The following is a 22,836-nucleotide window of genomic DNA, read 5'->3' as shown; positions in this document are numbered from 1 at the left end:
TATTCTTTTATTTGCTTTTCTTTTGTTCTGGGCTTTCTCATTGAATTATTTTTGGAGTAAATTCTTCCCTCAAATGGTAGTGATTTTTCTTCTATGGCTCTGTGTTTCTTCTTTCTTTTCTGCTAGTTTTGAGCCTAATCTTTTTTTTAAAAGAGAGAGAATGAACCTTTTTTGGGGGGGGCGCGGGGAAGATGGACACAACACAATGCCTTTATTTTTTTTAAAAAGAGAGAGAGAGAGAGTTTTAATATTTATTTTTTAGTTATTGGTGGACACAACATCTTTGTTTGTATGTGGTGCTGAGAATCTAACCCAGGTCCCACCCGTGCTAGGCGAGCGCTCTACTACTGAGCCACAATCCCAGCCCTGAACCTAATCTTATCAGACTATATCATCCAGTACTCTTATTGTTGTGGTCATCGTCTGGGTCACTGCCCCTGATTTCTAATGACTTCATTCTATTTTAATGTCACTGTTTCCAACACCGTTCCTGTTTTAAGTTTTTTTTAAAAGATTTTTTTTCCCCCTGAGCATCACACATGCCAGGCAAGCACTCTATCTCTGAGCTACACTCTTGGTCCCAGTCCGTAGTGCTTTCAGGTACATGCTGGTGATCCTTGTGACACCTTTGCCTCAATTTTCTCTCTCTTCTAGTCACTGTCACTTGACAGAGTTGACCATTCGTTTCTTCGCTAGGTTTCCATGATGCTGTGTACTTTCCCCAGTTTTCTGTCTACTTCACTGACTTTGCTTTGTCTCCTTTGCTAGTTTCTCTACATCTCTATCAGTAAAAATATTGGCCCCCCCCCCCCCCCCCCCCCGGGATCAGACCTGTGACTTCTTGTTTTACCTGTATTCAGTCAGTTCCTTGGCAAACTCATCCAGGTCATGGCTTCATAAACCATCCGTTTGTTATTGATGCACAGATTTATTTATTTACTATTTATTTATTTTTGGGGTACCAGGAATTGAACCCAGGGTGCTTAACCACTGAGCCACGTCCCCAGCCCTTTTTATATTTTATTTAGAGACAGAGTCTCACTGAGTTGTGATCCTCTTGCCTCCCAAGCTGCTGGGATTATAAGCGTATGCCACTGTGCACAGCTGACTCACAGATTTATATCTTCAGTCCATACTGCCCTCCATACTTATATATGCAGTGGCCTCTTTAATGTCTCTGTTTGGATGACTGATACATATCTTAAAACTAATATGTCATGAACTGAACTCTTGATCTTTCTTTTCAGATTGCTCCATTTGTACTGATCCCCATTTGAATCAATGATAGTGCTGTCCTTCCAAATTCAGACCAGCAACCTTGGAGTCACACTTAATTGCTTTCTTTTCTACACACCACATACAATCTAAGAACAAATCTCTTCACGTGGCTAGAATTCTGCCCACTTCCTACTGCCTGTATTGCCAACGTGGGGGTCCAGGCCATAACTGCCTTTTGCCTGGATTACTGCAGTACCCTCCCACTTGGTCTTCCACCCACCCACCCCTTTTTTAGTTGTAGGTGGACCCAATGCCTTTATTTGATTGATTGATTGATTCATTCATTCATTCATCTATGTGGTGCTGAGGATCGAATCCAGTGCCTCACATGTGTGAGGCAGGTGCTCTACCACTGAGCCACAACCTTAGCTCTCTTTGCTCCCACTCTTATCCTCTATGGTCTCTTTTTAGCACATCAGTTATACTGATCCTTATCTTTTTTTTTGAGGTCATTAAAATAATTAACACTTAAAGTTTACAATCTTTATATTAGAGTTCACTCTTTTTTTAAAAAAAAATATTTTTATAGTAGATGGACACAACACCTTTATTTTTTTTATGTTTAGGTGGTGCTGTGGATCGAACTCAGTGCCTCACACATGGTAGGTGAGTGCTCTACCAACTGAGGTATAACCCCAGCCCTAGAGTTCACTCTTGATGTTGTATATTTTATGGGTTTAGATAAATGTATAATGATACCTATCCATAATTAATATGCAGAGTGTTTCACTGCCATAAAAATCCTCTATGTTCTACCTGTTCACTCTTTTCATTTCCTCTCTCCTGGCAACCAATGAGCCTTTTACTGTCTCCATAGTTTTGCATTTTCCAGAAAGTCAAATAATTAGAATCATACTAAGATACATTTAAGGTTCCTCTGTTTTTCATGGCTTGATAACTTATTTCCTTTTAGTACTGAATAGTACTTCATTACCTGGATGTACCAGTTTATCCATTTACCCACTAAGGAAGTCTGAGTTGCTTCCAAGTTTTGGTAATTACAAGTAAAGCTACTATAAATACTCACTTGTAGATTTTTGTGTGGATATAAGTTTTCAATTCATTTTGGTAAATAACAAGGTGTCCAACTGCTGGATCAATTATAAGAATGTTTAGTTTTAAGAAACTGACAAATTATCTTCAAAAGTGGATGTACCATTTTGTTTGCATTGCCACCAGCAATGAGTGAGTTCCTGTTCCACATCCTCACCAGCATTTGGTGTTGTCATTGTTTTGGATTTTGTCCATTTTGATGGTTATATGTTGGTGTTTTTTAAATTTTTTTTATTTTTATTTTTTTTTAAGAATTTAACCTTTGGGGCTGGGGTTGTGGCTCAGCGGTAGAGCGCTCGCCTAGCACATGCAAGGCCCTGGGTTCGATCCTCAGCACCACATAAAAATAAATAAATAAAAAAGGTATTGTGTCCAACTACACTAAAAAATATTTTAAAAAAAGAATTTAACCTTTATTTTATTTGTGTTATTGTTTATCTGTTTTTATGTGGTGCTGAGGATCGAACCCAGGGCCTTACCATCCTAGGCAAGCACTCTACCACTGAGCTACAACTGCAGCCCAATGTGGTTGTATCTTATATTTTTTAATTTGCAGTTCCAAAATGCTATATGATGCTGATTTTCTCATGCTTATTTGCCATCTATATATCTTCTTTGGCAGGTGTCTGTTTGGATCTTTTTCCATTTTTAGAGAGAGAATTTTTTTTAAAAATATTTATTTTTTAGTTTTCGGCAGACACAACATCTTTGTTTGTATGTGGTGCTGAGGATTGAACCCGGGCCGTACGCAAGCCAGGCGAGCGAGCTACCGCTTGAGCCACATCCCCAGCCTGACTTTTGCCCATTTTTAAATTGTGTTTTCTTTTTATTGAGTTTTAATAGTTCTTTGCCTATTTTGGTTAATAGTCTTTCGTCAGATATCTTTTACAAATGTTTTCTCCCAATCTATGGCTTGTCTTCTCATTCACTTGACAATGTCTTTCGCAGAGCAGAAGATTTGTTTACTTTGAGGAAGTCCTGTTTCATGGATGATACCTTAGTGTCTTTAAAAGTCATCATTATACCCCAGGTCATCTAAGTTTTCTCTGTATTGTTTTCTAGAAATTTATAGTTTTTGCATTTTACATTTAGGTATGCAGTCTATTTTGAGATAACTTTTTGTGGAGGGTGTAAGGCCTATGTCCAGATTTTTTCTTTCTTCCTTTGGCATATGGATGTCCAGTTTCAGTATCATTTATTATAAAAAATTGTATTTGCTTCATTGAATTGCCTTTGTTTTTAAAGATCAATTGATTATATTCATATGGGTCTATTTCTGGACTTTCTATTTTGTTCATTGATCTATCCTTTCTCTTGAATACAGTGTCTTAAATATTATGACTTAATAGTAAGACTTGAATCTGGATAGAATCAGTGTCTGGTTTTGTTCCTCTTCAATATTGTATTGACTCTTCTGGGTCTTTTTGGTGTGGGGTTAATTGAACTCAGGGGAACTCAACCACTGAGCCACATCCCCAGCCCTATTTTGTATTTTATTTAGAGACAAGGTCTCACTGAGTTGCTTAGCACCTCACTGTTACTGAGGCTGGCTTTGAACTTGTGATCCTTCTGCCTCAGATTCCTGAGCTGCTGGGATTATAGGCATGCTCCCCCAGTTCTTCTGGGTCTTTTCCTCTCCATATAAACTTTAGAATCAATTTGTCGATTATCTACAAAACAGTTTGTTGGGATTTTGATTGGGATTGTGTTGAATCTATAGATCAAGTTGGAAAGAGTTGATATCTTGACAATATTGACTCTTCCTACCCATGAGTGTGGAATATATCTTGATTTATTTAACTCTTGGGATATTTTTCATTAGTGTTTTGTAGTTTGCCTGACATACAAAATTACATATTGTATTTTTTATTTATACCTAACTATTTCCATTTTGAGTGACTAATATAACTGGTATTTTTTTCAAAATATTTTTTTAGTTGTTGATGGACCTGGACCTTTATTTATATGTGGTGCTGAGAATTGAACCCAGGGCCTAAGTGCTCTACCACTGAGCCACAACCCTAGCTTGGTATTTTTTTTTTTTTTTTTTTTTTTGCTTGTCACCCAAAGGTTTTATTTTTTAGAGAACAAGTTTTATTTAAAGGATAGAACAGAAACAGGTATTGTGTTTTTAACTTCAAATTCCATTTTTTCATTGCTGGTATATAGGAAAGCAACTGACTTTTATATATTAGCTTTATATCCTGCAACCTTGCTATAATTATTCCAAGGTGGCTTTTTTGGTCAGTTCTTTTGGATTTTCTACATAGAGAAACATGTCAGCTATAAACAGATCATTTTATTTCTTCCTTCCCAGTCAGTATCCCTTTTATTTTATTATTGTATTAGCTAGGTTTCTGGTATAGTATTGAAAGGAATGGTGAGAGAGTACATTCTTGCTTTGTTCCTAATCTTAGCCGGAAAACTTTGAGTTACTTACCTTTAAGTATGATAGCTGGAGCTTTTTTGTAGCTATTCTTTTATGATGCTGAGGAAATTTTCTTCTATTTCTGGATTGCTGAGAGGTTTTTTGTTTGTTTGTTTGTTTGTTTGTTTATGATGAGTAGATGTTGGATTTTATTAATGCAATTTCTGCATCTGTTCACAGTGATCATTATTATTTTTCTTTAACCTAGTGATGTGATTTACCTTGCATATCTGGGGTAAATCCCAATTGATGGTGGTATATAATAACTCATATATATTGTTGGTTTGATTTACTAATATTTTGTGGAATATCTTGCATCTGTTTGTTTTCTTTTTTTAAATATTTATTTCTTAGTTTTAGGTGAACACAATATTTTTTATTTTTATAGTTTTATTTTATATTTATGTGGTGCTGAGGATCGAACCCTGCCGCAGTCTGGCTGGGCACAAATCACGAGCCACTGAAGCAGGAACAAACTTTATTTTTAAACTGCAGGAAAACACTTCACACAGCTCCCGGGGAATCCTCCCGAACGCCACGAGGCTTGTCCAGGAACCCCCAGCCGGAAATATCTCCCCCGGAAATCCCTCCTCCTGCACTTCCCCAACCAATGGGAACTCTCAGGGAATCCCCGGAAATCCCCACGAGAACTCCAAAATAGTGCGAGAACTCAAAAGTTGCGGCAGAGGCGGATAGTAATGCCTCGCCTGTCAATCAATACTGTTGGCAAAATGCCAGGGGCCATACAGACTCGGCCGTGGCTCTCAGCATCTCCCCCTTTTTGTTTAATTAAACAACAAGCAATGTGGCTTAGGGACCGTGCCTGTTAGGCAGTCCAATTCAACATATGGTCCTTACCCGTCATCGGATGAATTGACCTCTAGGCGTCAGCCTCCTGTCTTAGGTTGGTACCACTGCAATTGGATCATACCCGTCACTGACTACCGGTCCAGCATACAGCCATACTTGGGATAGGCCTTTGCACCAGTGGGGGGGTGAGGTTCTTTGCCTCACCTCTGTTGGCCCCCAAATTTTAGACCATCACTAGTAGAAGGGAGGAGGATGCAAAATGCCATGACACTAAGGCAATTGAGGGCTCCTTTGAAAAATTGTACCACCGGTGACACCATCAGCAAAAATACTCCAGCACTATCACAATTTGCTGTACCAACAGATAGTTCACAATGCATACAAGTGATACATAGTCCAGGCAAGGTCTGCAAGCAATTCAAAGCAGAGGAATCTGTCAATATGTCCATTTCCTCCCAAAGTAAATCGACTCTGACTTTAGATTGTGCCCCCTGCCCTCCTTTTCTCTGAGCATTTCAAAGGACTGTGGTCCCTTGGGAAATACAGCTCTTGATGAAGTTTACATCCCTAGAGGTTATACTGAATGGTGAATGTATTACTGTGATATCCTGCAATCATTAATAAATCTCACACTTTAGTGAGATACTAGAAAGCAAGCATATTTGCCATTCAGAGCTATACTTTAAAGTATAGAGGTTCTTTTTCACTGAAAAACTTGCAAAATCAAACACAAATACTGATTTTACACACCATCAGTGAAAAAGAACCTCTATACTTCAAAGTATAGCTCTGAATGGCAAATATGCTTGCTTTCTAGTATCTCACTAAAGTGTGAGATTTATTAATGATTGCAGGATATCACAGTAATACATTCACCATTCAGTATAACCTCTAGGGATGTAAACTTCATCAAGAGCTGTATTTCCCAAGGGACCACAGTCCTTTGAAATGCTCAGAGAAAAGGAGGGCAGGGGGCACAATCTAAAGTCAAACAGTAATTGTCTCCTCTTATAAATTCACAATGTTATCATAGCACGTTAAGAACTCTTAGAAATCCCAAGGAAAAGAAGCTCAGCATTCCTCAATGTTACTTGAGCATGGTGCGCGCGCACACACACACACATACAGTACAGACTCGGCGGTGGCTCTCAGCAGAACCCAGTGCTTCATGCATGCTAGGTGAGCACTCTACCCCTGAGCCACAACCCCAGCCCCTTTGTTTTCTTATAATGTCTTCAAGGCTAGGTAATGCTGGCCTCATTCTATGAGTTAGAAATTATTCCTACTACATCTATGTTCTGGAAGAAATTGTAGAAAATTGGGGAAATTTTCTCTTTAAATATATGGTAGTATTCACCAATGAACCCATATTGGCCTGGTGTGCACTGTTTTTGAAAGTTATTAAATAGTGATTCAATTTCTTTGATATAGTCCTATTCAGATTGTCTAATAGAAGGATTGTAATTTTCAATGAATTAGTCCATTTTTTACCTAGGTCATCAAATTTGTGGTCAGAGAGTTGTTTATAAATTTCTTTATTATCCTTTTGATGTCCTTGAGATTTGTTGTGATGAGATCTCATCTCTGTAGTAATGTCTCTTCTTTCATTTCTGATAACAGTAGTTTGTTTTCTCTGTTTGTCAGAGTCGGCTTTTGGTTTCACTGATTTCCCCGCCCCGCTTTACTGATTATTTTCCGTTTTCAGCTTCTGCTGTAATTTCTATTACTTATTTTCTTCTACTTAATTTTGATTATGGATTGATTTAGAGACAGCGGTCTTGTTATATTGCCCAGACTGGCCTTTAAACTCCTGGACAATCCTCTTTTCTGAGCCTCCCAAGTAGGAGACACTATAGGTACATATCATCCACCTGGCTCAATTTTCATTTAATTTGCTCCTTTTCTAGTTTTCTAAGGTGGTAGCTTAGATTATTGATTTTGTATCTTGCTTCCTAATGTAAGCATTTAATGCCATAAAATTCTCTCTAAGCAGTGTGTTTATTGCATCCCACAAATTTTAATAAGTTTTAGTTTTGTTTTCATTTAGTTCAAAATATTTTAAAATTTCTCTTGGGATTTCTCCCTTGAATCATATCTTATTTAGAAGAGAGTTGTTTAATCGCTTAAGTATTTTGGAATTTGCTAGTTGTCTTTCTTTTACTGACTTCCAGTTTAATTCCTTTATGGTCTGAGAGCATATAACATAAATTCTATTCTTTTGGAGTTGCTAGGGTATGTTTAATGGTCTAGAAGGTAGTCTACTTTGAAATGTTCCATGTGAGCTTAAGAAGAATGTGTCATCCGCTGTTGTTGAATAGTGCCTATCTGCATGCCTATATACCCAGCAGCTTAGGGGAGACCAAGCTAGGAGGATCACAAATTCAAAGCCAGCGTCACCAACTTAGTGAGGCCCAAAGCAACTTAGGGAGACACTATCTCAAAATAAAAAATAAGAGGGACTGGGGATTGTGGCTCAGTGGTTAAGCACCCCTGGGTTCAATCCCCAGTACCAATAAATGGGTGGATGGATGATAGATAGATAATAGATAGACAGATAAACAATGTTTATTATATCCAGTTGACTGATGGTGCTAATGAGTTAAGCTATGTGCTGACTTTGATTTGTATTTCCCTAATGATTAACAATGCTGAGCATCATTTCATGTTTGTTGACCATTTGTTTACTTCTTTGGAGAAATATCTATTATATTGTCCTTTTTAAAAATTGTTTTATTGTTGTTGAGTTGTAGTTTTTTATATATTATGGATATTATGAGATATAGATTAATATCTATTTTTAATATCTAAAATTAATAATAATAATTTTTAATAATATCTAAAATTGTAACTGTCCTTTTCCCAAACAATGAAGAATCCTTAGAGCACTTGAGTTGTGATTCCTGTGTAATTTACAAGTTATTGTTGTCCAGTGTTTTAGTTTCCGCTTTGGTTTTATCCTTAATTTTGATTTTGGATTGATTTAGAGACAGCAGTCTTGTTATTTTTGAAAGTTATTAAATAGTGATTCAATTCAATATATACCACTACCTCCACCATCGATTTTTATTGTTTAACTGAACCAGTGCTCATTTAGGTTAGTTGCTTACCCCTTTTTTCTTGAGTCTCCTGCCTTCCCTTTCTTCCTTTATTTTCTTTTGGTATTTCAAGTCTGAGCTACCTCCTCAGCCCGAGTCTTCTGCCTTTCTTAAGGGATCAGTTTCTGTCTTCTGAATTGCATCCTGAGTAGTTCTTTCAGTGAGGTCTGTTAATAAACTCTCAGGTTTTTATTTTCCTTTTATCTGTTTTGAAAGTGTTTCTAATATCGGAATGTGGGCTGTCTTGGTAAAGGTTTCATGTGAGTTTGAAGCGAATGTATCATCTGGTGGTGTTGGATATACTTTATATGCATGTCCCTTACATTCATTTCATTGATAGTGCTAATAAGTTAACTAAGTTAAATTATTCATTCATTTCCTTCCTTCCTCCCTCCCTCCCTTCCTTCCTCCCTTCCTTCCTAGCGCCTTGTACGTGCCCCAGCACTCTACCAACTGTGTTTATTAATTTTCATAATTTAGCTGGGTATATGCTTCTAGGTTTACTGTTAATTTGTTTTAGAACTTTAAATGAATCAGTGCCTTTTATCTTTTACTTGCCACCTACTGAAAAGTTTCTACTGAGAACATGTTGTTCAGTTGCTGTTTCTTTATAGATTGTTGCTGTGGTTTGAATGTGTTTCCTCAAAAATTAATTGAAATGTAATCTTCAGTGTAACAGTATTAAGAGGGGGGGCCCTTAAGAGATGATAAGGCCATGAGGCCAAACCCCTCGTGGATGGGATTAGCATCCTTGTAAATGGGCTCAAGAGAGTGAGTTCTCAACCTCTTTTGCCCATCCACCCCTCTTTTTCCCCTTGGCACCATGAGAGGACACAAACATTTAAGGTGCCATTTTTGGAGCAGAGGCCAGGCCCTCCCCTCACAGAACCTGCTTGCACGTTGATCTTGGATCTTCCAGCCTCCAAAACTGTAAGAAGTAAATTTCTGTCCTTTACAATTTAGCCAGTTTGTGTTACAGCAGCACAAACAGACTGAGAATTGTCTTTTTTCACTTGCTGCTTTTAGACTACCTATATGTGGGATTCATATACATTCTATATGTATGTTTATGTGTCTAAGTGCAGATTTAATTTTTTTCCTGTTTAGGACATTGCTTCCCAAATTTGAGGTTCCTTATCTTTCATCAACTCTTGAAAAATCTTAGCTAGTATCTCTACAAATATTGTTTGTTGCCTGTTCTTTCTGTTTCATCCTTTCGGGCTTCCTGTTAAACTTCCTCATGCTGGTCTCTTTATTTCCCTTGTCATTTAACAATATCTCTCTTTCCATCTTCTTAACTCTGTGCTGCCTTTTGTTATTTAGTCATATCTCTTCTTGACTACTGATTTCTCTTCATTTGCATTTAATGTGCTTTTAAAAAATTCTAGCTGATCTGTTTGGTTAATTTTCAAGTCTTCTGGTCTTTGTTGATAGCATCTTATCTCTTTCCCCCTTTTAAAAAAGTAACTTTAAACATTGGAATACACTTTTATGGTTTCTAGTCAGTACTCTTATTAATAAATATTAAAAAAATACATAATAGTAACCCACTCATTTTAAATATGAGGAAATGAAATACAAAACTATAGCCATAGCCCACTTTGATTTTCTCCTTCCTCTGTTTCCTTTGAGTTACTGTTTGGTGTGTAGCCCCAGTGAGATTTTTTTTTTTTTAAATTATATATATATATATTTAGTTGTAGGTGGACACAGTACCTTTATGAACCCAGTACCTCATGCATGCTAGGCAAGTAAGTGCTCTACCACTGTGGGCAAGCCACAACCCTAGCCCATGAAATTGTTTTTGAAGAAACACTTCCATCCTCACATCTGAGGGTCTGGGGCCTTTCTGTTATAATACCAAAGGGCAAAGTTTGTTGAAACTCCCTGTTGGTTGGTTAGGGCCAAGCCATACCTAAATTCATTTACAAATCTGCCTATACTGTTGGGAGAAGAGATGTTGGTAACAGGTGAGGGAAGATCATGTTAGTACATTGTGAAGTTTGCCATTTATATAGCAATGTGGATAGATTTTTATCATCATCATCATCATCATCATTATTTTTAAATTTTTTGTTCTACTTAGTTGGACATGACAGCAGAATGCATTTCAATTCATCGTACAGAAATGAAGTACAACATTTCAATTCTCTGTATAGATTATATTATTTTCAAGTCACAATAGTTCATGAAAGATAACTTTTCTTACAATAATCTCAGGATTGTTTAGTGCCAAGAGCTTTCCATGTATTATCTAAAAATAACACAGTGGAGAGATACAGTAGGCATCATTGTCCTCATTTTACAACTAAGTAAAACTAAAGTTTAGTTTTACTTAATGGCTTATAGAAAGGTAAAGATTTTCTGATACCTACCATGTGTTGGGGCTTCCTTCTGCATCTTTCTGCCATGCTGCCTCTGGTAGCATTCTTCATCAGGGTGAAATCAATATCAACTGTAAAGAACCAGTGTTTTCTTGCAGGTTTATTTAAATTCAGTCATTCAACAAACATAGCACTTGCTATGTTTGACGTAAAAGGATTACAAATGGGAACTCTTTATAGTTTAGAGCTAAAGTGCAGGTTTGAGATTTGCTAACTGACTTGCCTTCTGCTTTCCTTCTATAGACTGATAATGGTTTCCAGCTGCCAAAGAAGATTGTGGATGCCAAGAGAAAGGTAACCATTTCTCATCTCCTCAAGTGGAATTGGATGCCCCTGGGAGCCCACGTTGGCTGGCAGTAGATATGGCTGAATTTACTAGCTACAAGGATACTGCCTCCAGCCGCCATCTGCGGTTCAAGTTACAAAGCTTAAGTCGCCGCCTGGATGAATTGGAAGAAGCCACGAAAAACCTCCAAAAAGCAGAGGATGAGCTCCTGGATCTCCAGGACAAGGTGATTCAAGCAGAAGGCAGCAACTCCAGCATGTTGGCAGAGATTGAAGTGCTGCGCCAACGGGTGCTGAGAATTGAAGGAAAGGATGAGGAAATTAAGAGAGCAGAGGACCTGTGTCATCTGATGAAGGAGAAACTTGAAGAGGAGGAAAACCTCACCAGGGAACTGAAATCCGAGATTGAGCGGCTTCAGAAACGAATGGCTGAGTTGGAGAAGCTAGAGGAGGCCTTTAGCAGGAGCAAGAATGACTGTACCCAGCTTTGTTTGAGTCTAAATGAGGAGAGAAATTTGACCAAGAAAATCTCCTCTGAGCTGGAAATGCTCAGAGTCAAAGTGAAAGAACTGGAGTCTTCTGAGGATCGCCTGGATAAAACTGAGCAGAGTTTAGTGTCAGAGTTAGAAAAGTTGAAATCATTAACTCTGAGCTTTGTAAGTGAGAGAAAATACTTGAATGAAAAGGAGAAGGAAAATGAGAAATTGATAAAAGAGCTCACCCAAAAACTGGAGCAGAACAAGAAAATGAACCGAGAGTATACAAGGAATGCATCTAATCTTCTGGAAAGGAATGACTTACGAATTGAGGATGGCATCCCTTCTACCCTGCCATCCAAAGAGCCAAGAAGGAAGGGCACTCTGGACTATCTCAAGCAGGTGGAGAATGAAACAAGAAACAAAACAGAAAATGAAAAGAACCGAAATCAGGAGGACAACAAAGTCAAGGATCTGAACCAAGAGATTGAGAAACTTAAGACACAGATCAAACATTTTGAATCTTTGGAAGAAGAGCTTAAGAAAATGAGGGCCAAAAATAATGACCTTCAGGATAATTACCAAAGTGAACAAAATAGAAACAAAATCCTAGCCAATCAGTTGGAAGAGATAAAACTACAAATCAAGAAACAGAAAGAGTTAGAAAATGGGGAGGTAGAAGGGGAAGATGCTTTCCTGTCCAGCAAAGGCAGGCATGAGAGGACTAAGCCTAGAGGCCATGGGGGTGAAGCATCTGTGTCCAAGCACACATCTCGAGAGCTGTCTCCTCAGCATAAGCGGGAAAGGCTCCGAAATAGGGAGTTTGTTCTTGGCAATGAAAACTATTTTCTGAACAACAGGCAGGTTTCCTCTCCCACTTTCACCAATAGGAGGGCGGCCAAAGCCTCCAACATGGGGGCAGGTACAGACAGTGGGTCTCAGGAAGCAAAGAGAACTGAAGACCGATTTGCACCTGGATCCTCTCAGAATGAAGGGAAGAAGTCCAGGGAGCAGCCATCAGTGCTTAGCCGCTACCCTCCAGCTGCTCAGGAGCATAGTAAAGTTTGGAAGTCATCTCCCAAGCCAGGCACTGACAGTGGACTAAAGGGTAAAGTAGAGAAGACAACAAGAACATTTACTGACTCCACCCATGGATCTGTTCCCAGTGACACACTGGGTAGAGCTGACAAGGCTTCTGATACCCCAGAGGCCCTCTTTGGCAAGAGGGGACAGGTTCCTGGCAGTGGAAATCAAATAACTCTGGCTACAGATTCCAGCTGTTCTAAGACCATTGCACCTTTGACCTCATCTCGAAGATCCTCCTCAGAAGGACTGTCTAAGGGCAAAAAGACTGCCAATGGCCTGGAGGCTGATAACAGCTTCCAAAATTCCAAGGCTCCTATTTTATCAAAGTATCCTTATAGCTCCAAAAGCCAGGAGAACATCCTTCCTGGATTCTCAGCCCCAAATAAAGAAGGAGCTGAGCAGTCCATAGCCGTTGTGATGGAAGATAGCAGCCAACATGAAGCCCTGAGATGTCAGGTCATCAAGTCCAGTGGCAGAGAGAAGCCTGACTCAGATGATGACTTGGACATAGCATCTCTGGTTACCGCCAAATTGGTAAGCACAACCATCACTCCTGAGCCAGAGCCCAAACTACAGCCTAACTCTAGAGAAAAGGCCAAATCCCGCATGGGACCTAGAAACTCTGTATTTGAGAATGATAAAAATGCTGGGATAGAAAATGAATCTGTGAAACCTATCAGGGCCTCTACCAATGCCATGGAATTCTCAGATGCCAATGGTGCTGGGGTAAAAAACCAAAGGCCCTTTAGCCCCAGAGAGGCCTTGCGGTCTAGAGCTGTCATCAAACCTGTTATCATTGATAAAGATGTGAAAAAAATCATGGGAGGATCTGAAACTGAGGCCGTGATGGAGAAGCAGAAATCCACCTCAAAATCAGGGCCAAACAAAGTGACAAGCAGCATTACTATCTACCCCTCTGACAGCAGCTGCCCTAGAGCCATCCCAGGTGAGGCCCCAAGGGAGAGGCATACGTCTACCAGCAACATCCAGGTGGGGCCCCCAGAGCGCATGGCAGTTAGCAACCATGTCAACCCCCCCTTTGAGCTCTCTATTAATAAACATGACATCACCCTGCAGCTCACAGAAGCTGAAAAAATGGGAGACGGGCCCCTAAGGAATAGGCCAGAAACAGTGGTCTCTCGGAGCAGCATTCTAATCAAGCCATCAGATTCTGTGGAGAGGAATAGCCACGCCCCCCAAGCAGAGACAATCAGGTGGAAAAGCCATAGTGCCCCTTCAGAGGTGGGCTCCTCTGACACCAGACACGTTACTGTACGGAATGCCTGGAAGAGTAAGCGAGACTTGAAATCTTTAGAAGACCCCCCAACTCGAGTAGGTAGAAATGTAGAATCTACCAATGCTTACACCCAGAGGTCTTCCACAGACTTCTCAGAACTTGAACAGCCCAGGTCCTACCTTTCTGAGCAGGGCACTAGAAAGGTAGGAAATTCAGGAGATGGCCCAGAGCTGTCCTCCAGAAGGACCCAAAGTAGCCTCACCGTGTCAGAGGTGCTCACCCGTCGGAATCGGGTAGGAGACGCCATCACAGCTGCAGCTTGGAACCACTCATCAGGCATGGTGAGTCCCACGGCTTTCCTTCTCTGCCCTGGTCCTCCTTTACTTTCTCCTTTTCTCTGCCCCTGTTTGTGTAACCCAAGATTTGGGAATTATGTGGCTGGGAAACACTGGTAAAACTGGGTCTCTCTGAGAACTGGTGAAATCAGGTGGGTTTGGCAGAGAGCAGCGTGATTTTCCAACGTTCCCTTTCCAATTTGTCTTCTCCATTTTGCTCTTCAATCATGAAGGCAACACACATAGGAAAACTGGCCTCTGTTCTCTTGCGTTTCAGAGAAGTCTGAGGAGTTCCCAGATCAGTACTTGGAAGCATAAGAAGCAGCTGGAGTTGACAGGGAAGCTCTGGGTGCAAGTCAGAAGCTCTGAGAGCTTTCAGACATGATGGCTTGGTGAACAAGTTCTTGTCCTGCTGCCTCAGACAGTGGGTCTTGCAGGTCACTAGCATATGGGGGAAGAAAGCCAGGGCTTCCCCTAGGTCTGCCTTATAAACTTCATATGCAAGTGTCATTCTTTTGTCCTAGACAGCTATCTGGCCCATTATACCTTTCTGAGGGCAGGGTTGGTTTAGTCTGGCTCAGTACAAGATAGATAAATCCAGAACCACCAGCCTTATTTGAGGGTCAGAGTGTCAGAACAGTATCTGAAAGAGAGGTCCCCAAGAGTGTCTTTTAGATGTGGAACCTATGATGCTTAGAGACATCTTGCCCAAGATACACATTCCTTCAAATCCCCATTTATTAGATACAGAAGCTGAGGGTCACAGACACAAAGTGCTCAAGATCACCCAAGTAAGTTACTGCAAGAGCTAAGATTGGAATCGGAAATTGGCATCTCTTAATCCAGCCCTCTTTCCATCCTGCTAACTGTCTTTCTTACTCATACTTTCATTCTTTGATTTGCATTTGCTTGGAAAGACAAAGGAGAACATTGAAAAGGTACAATTGCAGCAGAGCAGTGGGGAGAAAGACAGGAGTTTGGGCCCCTGAAACTTTGGACCTGAGAGAGGGAGGTACAGGATGAGGGCCAGACATGGGATATAAACGGGAAGGCATGTGAGTTTTTTTGGTCATTCAAGGTGGGGAGTAAAAAAAAGAGCTATTTAGCCTTTTTGGCACATGCCCTTCTTTAGCCCCCACCCTTACCTCAAAATGGCTTTCACCCCAGAATGCAGCATGAAGCATGCAACTCCAGGACTGCTGACCGCCACTTAGGGGTACCGTGCCCTTGCTCCCATTGTCCTAGGCTCTGTCCTATAAGGCTCCTGGTCAGCTGAGTCCCCCGGTCTACCCCGGTTTTTCCCAACAGCTTGGAGTTCTACTGTATTCTGATTTGTAAGGAATTTTTATACAGGCCTCTCAAACAAAAGCCTGTCTTGGCCGTTACACGTGGCCTGTGTGTCTCTACCAGGTGCGGGGAGGGGGGTATGTGTCCATTTGGGGTAGGAGGTGAGGGTTTCTTGGTCCTTGCTGTACCATCTTCTGAAGCTCACTTTTTTCATTTATTGGCATAGGAGGAGGGTGAAGACTGCACACTTACTGTCTACCGGCGGCTGCACAACTCCCTGGAGCGGTCTGAATTGCCCATGAAGCAAGGGCTACCAGAGCCTGGGCGAGTCCGGGCCGAGGAACGATTACGACCAAACAGGCCTTGTGCTGAGGAAAACTGAGCCAGCTGGTGAGGTCTGCTCTGTCTCCTCTGCTGCTGCTTTTTAGCTCTTCCATTTCCTGCCCTGTGAAGACTCCAAGGCCAGTTCTCCAGGCTAGGCACAAGGCTGGGAGACTGGTAGAAAGCTGGGCTGTGGCTCAGGTAATTTTTCCCCATTGGTCAGAGGGAATCAGAGACTACAAACCAGAGTCCCCAGGCCCAGCCTTCCCTGATGCATGAGTCCTTTCTCTTCATTCCTGTCCCTAAGGTAGCTTGGGCCACTCTGGCCCCCAAATGGGAAGATATAGAAACCCCACCACCAAAAATAGTAGCAGAAAGTTCTCCTCTGCTGCTTGTGGGTTGTTTCTGTATCATAGAGCAGCCCCTTCTCCGTGTGGGTAATGAATGCCCTGATTTCTGCCTCCTTACCACGAGGGCCCAAGTACAAGAATGACCAGCTATCAATTTTTTTTTTCTTTCTGGGGGCTTCCATTTTTTTTCCTACTTGGAGTTCCTCAGACTTTGAAAGTCACAGGGGTTCGTGCTGCCTCTGAGCTACCCTTTAAGTTGAAACTTCTCTGACCTGGCCCCCTGGCTGATCAGTTTCTTGGGAACAGAGTATGTAGATACCCATTGGAATGACACATCCCTCCCCCACCCCAGCTCTCTGCTCCCCTTTCCAAAGGCCCCTGGAAGTGCACAAGCCTCATGCATCTCCTTCCCTGGGCACCAGTAATGCTGCTGGCACCACTTGCTTTTTCTTGTGGCTGGAGACCTCAGCTAACTTCATTGTTCCCATCTTGGGAAAATTCCTAGACTGAGCTGGGCCTGACAACGGCACACTGCCTTCCAGGACGTGCCCAGCAAGGGGGAAGTCAGGCAGGAAGAAGCAATTTCCCTGTGGTCACTCCACAAGCAATAGCTGCATGGAAGGCACGGACTGAGAAAACTCCCTCCTTTTCCTCCTCCATCCCTGTGGAGGAGGCTTTGCACTTTACGGCGCTGATGCATTCCTATGGAAGCGGCCTCTGGTTTCTGCAGGTTGACTATCATTACATGCCTTCATTGGAGGAAAGGTGATTCCTGCCCATCGAGGACCTCAGGTTTATACATTCAAAGTGCAGTAACCTTTCAGGAAGCCACAAAAATACAAATGGATTTGTTTTCTTACACCAATCACATAAGGCAGTTAAAAAGGACTGTGCACTCCCGGCCCTGCTTTTTCTGTAGCATTCTCAATTTAAAGAAGGGTCCCTTTCAAAAGCTGCTTGTATGAAGCAGACGCTGTTGCCTTCAAACAAGAGAGCATTAGACCAGGAGTCTGGAAAGCTGGTTTTTCTCCATGGCTTTACTTCCTTGCCGTGTGACCTTGGGAGAATCATTGTCCTCCTGAAGCCTGTTTCCCTATTTGTAAAATGAGTTCTTTGAAATGAATGATCTTGTATTCTGAGATCCCCATTTTCACCATCCGGTGTGGGCTGATTTTTACTTCTAGAAGGTATTGTCTACAGGAGTTTCCCTCCTGCCTATAGTCGTCTCTCTGGGCCTTATGCTTTCTAGTTACCCTATATTCAAGTCTCATGGAAGTGAGGGCAGAAAAGTTCCCTATTTCCACATTTCCACCTGCTAAGTGAAGGACTTTGACTGGATGGTGTCAGAGGCTTTGTGTGTCACCAGCTTTGCCTGATGCCAGACAGATGGCTGCCTGTCACGCCAGGTGCTTTCTGTAGCACAAGTCTCCCATTCCTGTTCCTCTCTCTCCGATTTCCTGGTAAGAGGGAAGACTGAGGACTTCCTTGAGAGGACTGAGTGGCCTTCCCTGCCTCAATTCAGCATGGGCCCCAACATTCATCCTGCCCCATGTTTGCACCAGACTAGGCTGTCCTGAGGTGACTTGGGTCACACCTACCTACCTTACTTCCACACTAGTTTTCCAGAGTTTGCCAATCTAAAGGCATTTTCATGTGGCTTGCCTCTCCTTTTCACATCCCATCTCATATGCACTACTTAGGACGCTGTTTTTAAGATCTCTTCCTGCTGCTTCTCCTGGGTCGCTCGCTGGCCAGAAACTTGCTCACTGAAGGATGCAACCCCTTCTTTGCAGCATCCCACCATTCTCCTTAACCAGTTGGCAGCCCTGAGTGTTAAAAGGAAATTGACCTCTGTAGTGGTCAATTGCGGGTACAGACTGGAGCTCTTCTCCACTGATGGAAACAGGAAGGCATCCGACATGCCTAAAAAGATCTCGCCAATAATTTTTGTCTTTGGGTGTTGGAGCCCTGGATTCTGGTGCTGTAGCTCCTGGTGCCAAAGTCTGGATCCTTCCACATTTCAGCAGCACCAACATCTGCTGCTACTCAAAATGCTCTATGGAAAAGGGACAGTTGTAGTGCCCTTTTACTGGGGCTGCCATTTTGAAATCTGAGTGCAATAGGGTTTGATTGTAACAATTATTTCAGGATATTGTATTGTTTCTTTAATCTGCACACTTTCTAGGACCTCTGTAAAATAGATTTTATTTTTAAATGTTCTCAGCATTGCAGAAAATAGCATTTGTACTAGTGAGTGAAGGCTGAGGCTCATGTCCTTTGGGCTTCAAATGGCTAGCAAGGCTGGCCTCAGATTCCAAAGTAGGAAGGCACATTTCTGAAAAGCAGCCAAGGTGTGACCATTTAGACCAGGACCTCACCATCAGGGGTCCTGGAGGAAGCCTTCAAATAGCGGGGAGACCTGGTAGTTGAATAGTTGTCTGACCAAGCCAAATATTCCCACTGTCCCAGCCAACAAACCCACTTTATGACAAGAATCTTCCACAGCCTGGCTCTAACTTAAAATGTACCAGCAGGTGTACAGTTGTGGGAGGGTTCCTGGCGAAGCTTGGGGAACTTGGCCCCACAGAGCTTCTTGGAGAAAATAAAGCTGGCTACATGCCAGGAGTTGGTCTTTTCTGCTCTGATACTAAAACTACCAGGGAAAGCTACAAGGGTGGTGGCCAGAGAAGCCATGGCAGGGAAATGGTTATAAGTATGGGTGGAAGGGATGTGAGTGGGGCCAACAAGTCCAGTCTGGGTTGCAGACAAGCTTGCACACGGCTCTTCCGCTCTCAAGAGTTTTGGGGTGTGGGAGGGCCTCTAGTGTTCTTGGACTTTGTCCTGGGGCAGTTTTAGTTTTTTAGATTTAGTGGGTCAGTGCCAAGTGCTACCACTTCCCAGTAAAGGAGCAGGGCCCCAGAGGCTGGGTCCCTGGCTGCCTTTGTTGGTGTGGGATTCTTTGTTAACTCTGGCAAGATTGCTCTGGAAGAGCTGCTTGTAGGGATTATCTTTTGAATACCCCGAGTGGGGAACAGGGCTCTCCTCAAAGCCTCAACCAAGATCATAGGAAAGGGGCCCTATTTTCCTGCTGCTTCACAGCTCAGAACATGTACTGAACGAACGGAATGTATTTTTAAGAGAATAAAGTCTATTTTTTTGTATTTTAAAGATGGGGGTGGGCTAGAAAGATAGCCCTCAAATAAACTGATACTGCGTTTTAGGCCCCTGTGCTGGGGCACCAGTCTTTAGTCAGTCCACACCTACTTGCTCGAGCAGGGGCTTTGGCTTCACCCCTGCTTCTTGGAGTCTAGGTGTAGTAGCTTCTACATTCCTGCTCCAAGAATGGGACCAAGGGGGCTATAGAACCTGCCGCTGGAAACCAGGGCAAAGCCATGGGCAGTGGCTCAGGGCTCCTTGGGTGCATGTGTAGAGTTGAAGCTCCTGTCTGCATGTATCCTCTGGCTCTCATGCTCTCTGTTGACTCTGCAGCACAGTATGTACCAATAAAGTTCCCTAGTTTCCACATGCGTGGTGTTGAGTGGTCAGTGATGCCAATTTTATTGATGTTGTCTCTTTTCTCTTCATTGGTGCATCCGGTATATTTCACCAGTTAACTGAACAAGAGTTAGAATCAGCTATTTGCTACGTTTTCTTTTCAAATCTGTTGTCACAAAAAGCAGCCTCTCTTCCAACTGCTTGTGTCATAATCAGCCCCATCAGGTTGCAGTGGTGGTGGCAGCACTGGGACTCAAATCAAGTGTGCATCCCAAGCCCAAGCACTTTGTTCCATATGTGCTTCCCATCTTTCCATCAGTTATTTTAATCTTCGTCAGACCACCAATATAATGTCCTTTCATCTCATTTAGACTAACTGTAAGGAGGAACTGGCCAACACAAGTGAAATCTGATTGCCAGGAGGTACTTCCTGTGCACTGCAATAGCATTTGTTAAAAGCCCCCAAGAAAGGAATGCTCCTGTTCCCTTCTTGTAAAACTGTTTTCATGTGGCAAAGGGCACACTACAGACATGATTAGGAATTGTGAGTTAGATGGAGATTATCCCAGATCATGCAGGTGGGCCTTAAGTGTAAACCCAAGAATCCCAACGCAGGGCGACAGGTTTGACTATAGGGGGAAGGCATCCGCACCAACATAGTCAGCCACACGAAGCTGAAAAAGGTGAGGAAACAGCTCTCAGATCCTCCACAGTAAATGCAGCCACACAGACCCACCGTAGACTGGCCATCCCCAAACTGCAAGAAAGTTTGTTGTTTTAAGCCACTAACAGCCAAATCACCCAAGCCTTTGATCTGCTCATGTAATACTTCCCAGATCGACACCATATTTTCAACAGAATTGCAAAGTGAGCAAGCACACTGCCTTCAGAGGGGATCTGAGGGATAAAGGCGGAATGATGGTCGGTCTGTCAAAAACTCAGAGGGCCCAAGTTTTGTGTAAACAGAGTTTTTGACAATGCACCTGAGGTTCCCCTCATATACTGTTGGCACATCACCCCACAGTTCCAGCAGGGACATCAAGCCCCACTGGCCAGAAAGTGCACTGTACCTATGGGCACGCCCTGAAACCATTTTTCCCCTTTGTAGGAATATCCTCCTCATTTAAACAGGGAGAACATATACAAGGTAGAATACTTGTAATTCTGTCTTAGCCTTCCGAGTTGCTTGGATTATAGGAAGGTTGCCATTGAAGTAACACCCCTACTTTGTACCCAACTCCCATCCAAAAGAAAAAAAAAAGGACTAATTTTTTATGAAGTTTTATTCTCAAAATATAGAAAAGAAAAAAAAAAAAAAAACGCCAAAAGACTAAGATGTTATCTCACAACACTTGCCTCAGTCTTTATGAAGAACACAATTCCAAACTAGTGGACAAGTTCTTCTCTGTCCTCTAAGTCAGAGGATGTGACCTCTGTCAGATCAGGAGCCCTCCCAGCTGATGGTGAGTCCAGGTAACAGGATGGGACCTTCTCAGTAGGATCTAATATTGCTAGAAGAGCTTCGCTTACATGGCAAAAGACACCAGATCTCTTCAGGATACCTCTGTCTCACATGCTTGGAGACTGCTGCGCAGGAACACCTGGTGTGGCCTGGCGAGGCAGTGTGTACATGGCTCCCAAGAACTGGTCTGCAATCCTTCCTGCTTCTCGAAGCCCACTCAGCAGAGCACCATGGACTGTGGCGGGGTAGTTCCGGATTGTATGCTCTCCCGCAAAGAAGAGTCGTGGGATTGGCTATTTCAGAGAGAAAAGAAAATTAGCAGGTTAGAAGTATGTTTATTCTTTGAACTGCCAAATTCCTATTGACCTTTGAAGGCTGACCCTGCTCCAGGCAGTTAACTATCAACTCTATGAAAGTCTCTTACAATAAAGCATTTTCCTAGGATTGACAGAAGGAGAAATCGGACTCAGCCCAGCCTCAGCTCTAGTGATACTTACTAACTGCATCTATTCTTATCAGTTTAATGATGCCCAAATTTCTAGCTTTCTTTACCGCATGTAGTGCCTAGTGATGGCAGAGATGGGGGTGTCTTACCCATTCTGAACTAGAGAGTAGAGCACTCAGTCCAATTCAGGAATTCTTTCACCTCTAGTTCAGAGCAAACCCAAGTCCTAGGCTACGGTACTGAGGAACCCTCCCTGCTCTTTGGAATAAGGTCCGACAAAAGTCTAAATAGGGGTCCACAGCTATTTCTCAGCGACATGGCCTTGAAGCCCCTAGAGACTGAAATCCCTTTAACAATCTGAGTTATCAGCCACAATAAAAAGATGCATAATTAAAAATGGGTTTTGTTTTATAAAGGAAAAAACTTAAGTTCCTGACTTGCATAGCTCTTCCATTTTGAATGTAGACTGCAAGAAAACAGACGCAAACACTCCCTTTCCATTCTGCTCCTGCTACCCGAAAGGGTCTAAAGATAGAACCATTAAGGAGAGAAATCAGTGACTTCAATTTTGCCCTGGGATACTCTTTCTGGATAAGCCCAGAAACAAATTTCTAGTCTCACCTGTGGGGCCCCTGGAATTGAGGGCCCAGGAGTGATTGGCTGAGCCATTAAATCATAATCGTTTCCAGATGATCCTGCAGCTACATAGGAATAGGAGCCTCGGGCCCAGGGGTCAGCACGCCAACGAGACACCACAGTTTCCTTGGGCTAAAGGGAAAAACACAAGCAAAAGTCAGTGGCACCAAGGACAAACCAGCCATCTCCAAGAGGTGCAAAAGCAGGTGTGGGCTGGGCATGAATACACCGCTGCTTTGAACTACTGAGGCAAAATGACTTCAGACTGCAAAGGCACTTCTACCACGCCTCCTTGTCCACGACTCGGGGCCACACAGCACTTGACTGTTACTCTCTATATATGGAACATTAATGTCCCTCCCTTCAAAGAAAT

The 22,836-nt window shown here is 42.3% G+C and overlaps 2 protein-coding genes across 19 annotated transcripts in view; one reads left to right on the top strand and one right to left on the bottom strand.

Annotated features, from left to right (window-relative positions):
• The window catches only part of Luzp1 (leucine zipper protein 1), a 98,664-nt gene extending 78,714 nt beyond the window's left edge, over positions 1 to 19,950 (top strand). For all 17 annotated transcript variants that reach the window (XM_071617464.1, XM_071617459.1, XM_071617460.1 and 14 more), the window contains 2 exons: positions 11,292 to 14,473; positions 15,981 to 19,950. In XM_071617464.1, coding sequence (XP_071473565.1) covers positions 11,411 to 14,473; positions 15,981 to 16,136 — 3,219 coding nt within the window. In that variant the 5' untranslated portion in view covers positions 11,292 to 11,410 and the 3' untranslated portion in view covers positions 16,137 to 19,950. The remainder of the gene's footprint in view (positions 1 to 11,291; positions 14,474 to 15,980) is intronic.
• Positions 19,951 to 21,185: 1,235 nt separating this feature from the next.
• The window catches only part of Kdm1a (lysine demethylase 1A), a 62,582-nt gene continuing 60,931 nt past the window's right edge, over positions 21,186 to 22,836 (bottom strand). For both annotated transcript variants that reach the window (XM_027937232.2, XM_027937233.3), the window contains 2 exons: positions 22,449 to 22,595; positions 21,186 to 21,675 (listed from right to left, as the gene is read on the bottom strand). In XM_027937232.2, coding sequence (XP_027793033.2) covers positions 21,490 to 21,675; positions 22,449 to 22,595 — 333 coding nt within the window. In that variant the 3' untranslated portion in view covers positions 21,186 to 21,489. The remainder of the gene's footprint in view (positions 21,676 to 22,448; positions 22,596 to 22,836) is intronic.

This window comes from Marmota flaviventris, chromosome 10, assembly GCF_047511675.1.
Source record: "Marmota flaviventris isolate mMarFla1 chromosome 10, mMarFla1.hap1, whole genome shotgun sequence".
NCBI classification, from domain to species: Eukaryota; Metazoa; Chordata; class Mammalia; order Rodentia; family Sciuridae; genus Marmota; species Marmota flaviventris.
This window is presented reverse-complemented; position numbering and strand designations above follow the sequence as displayed.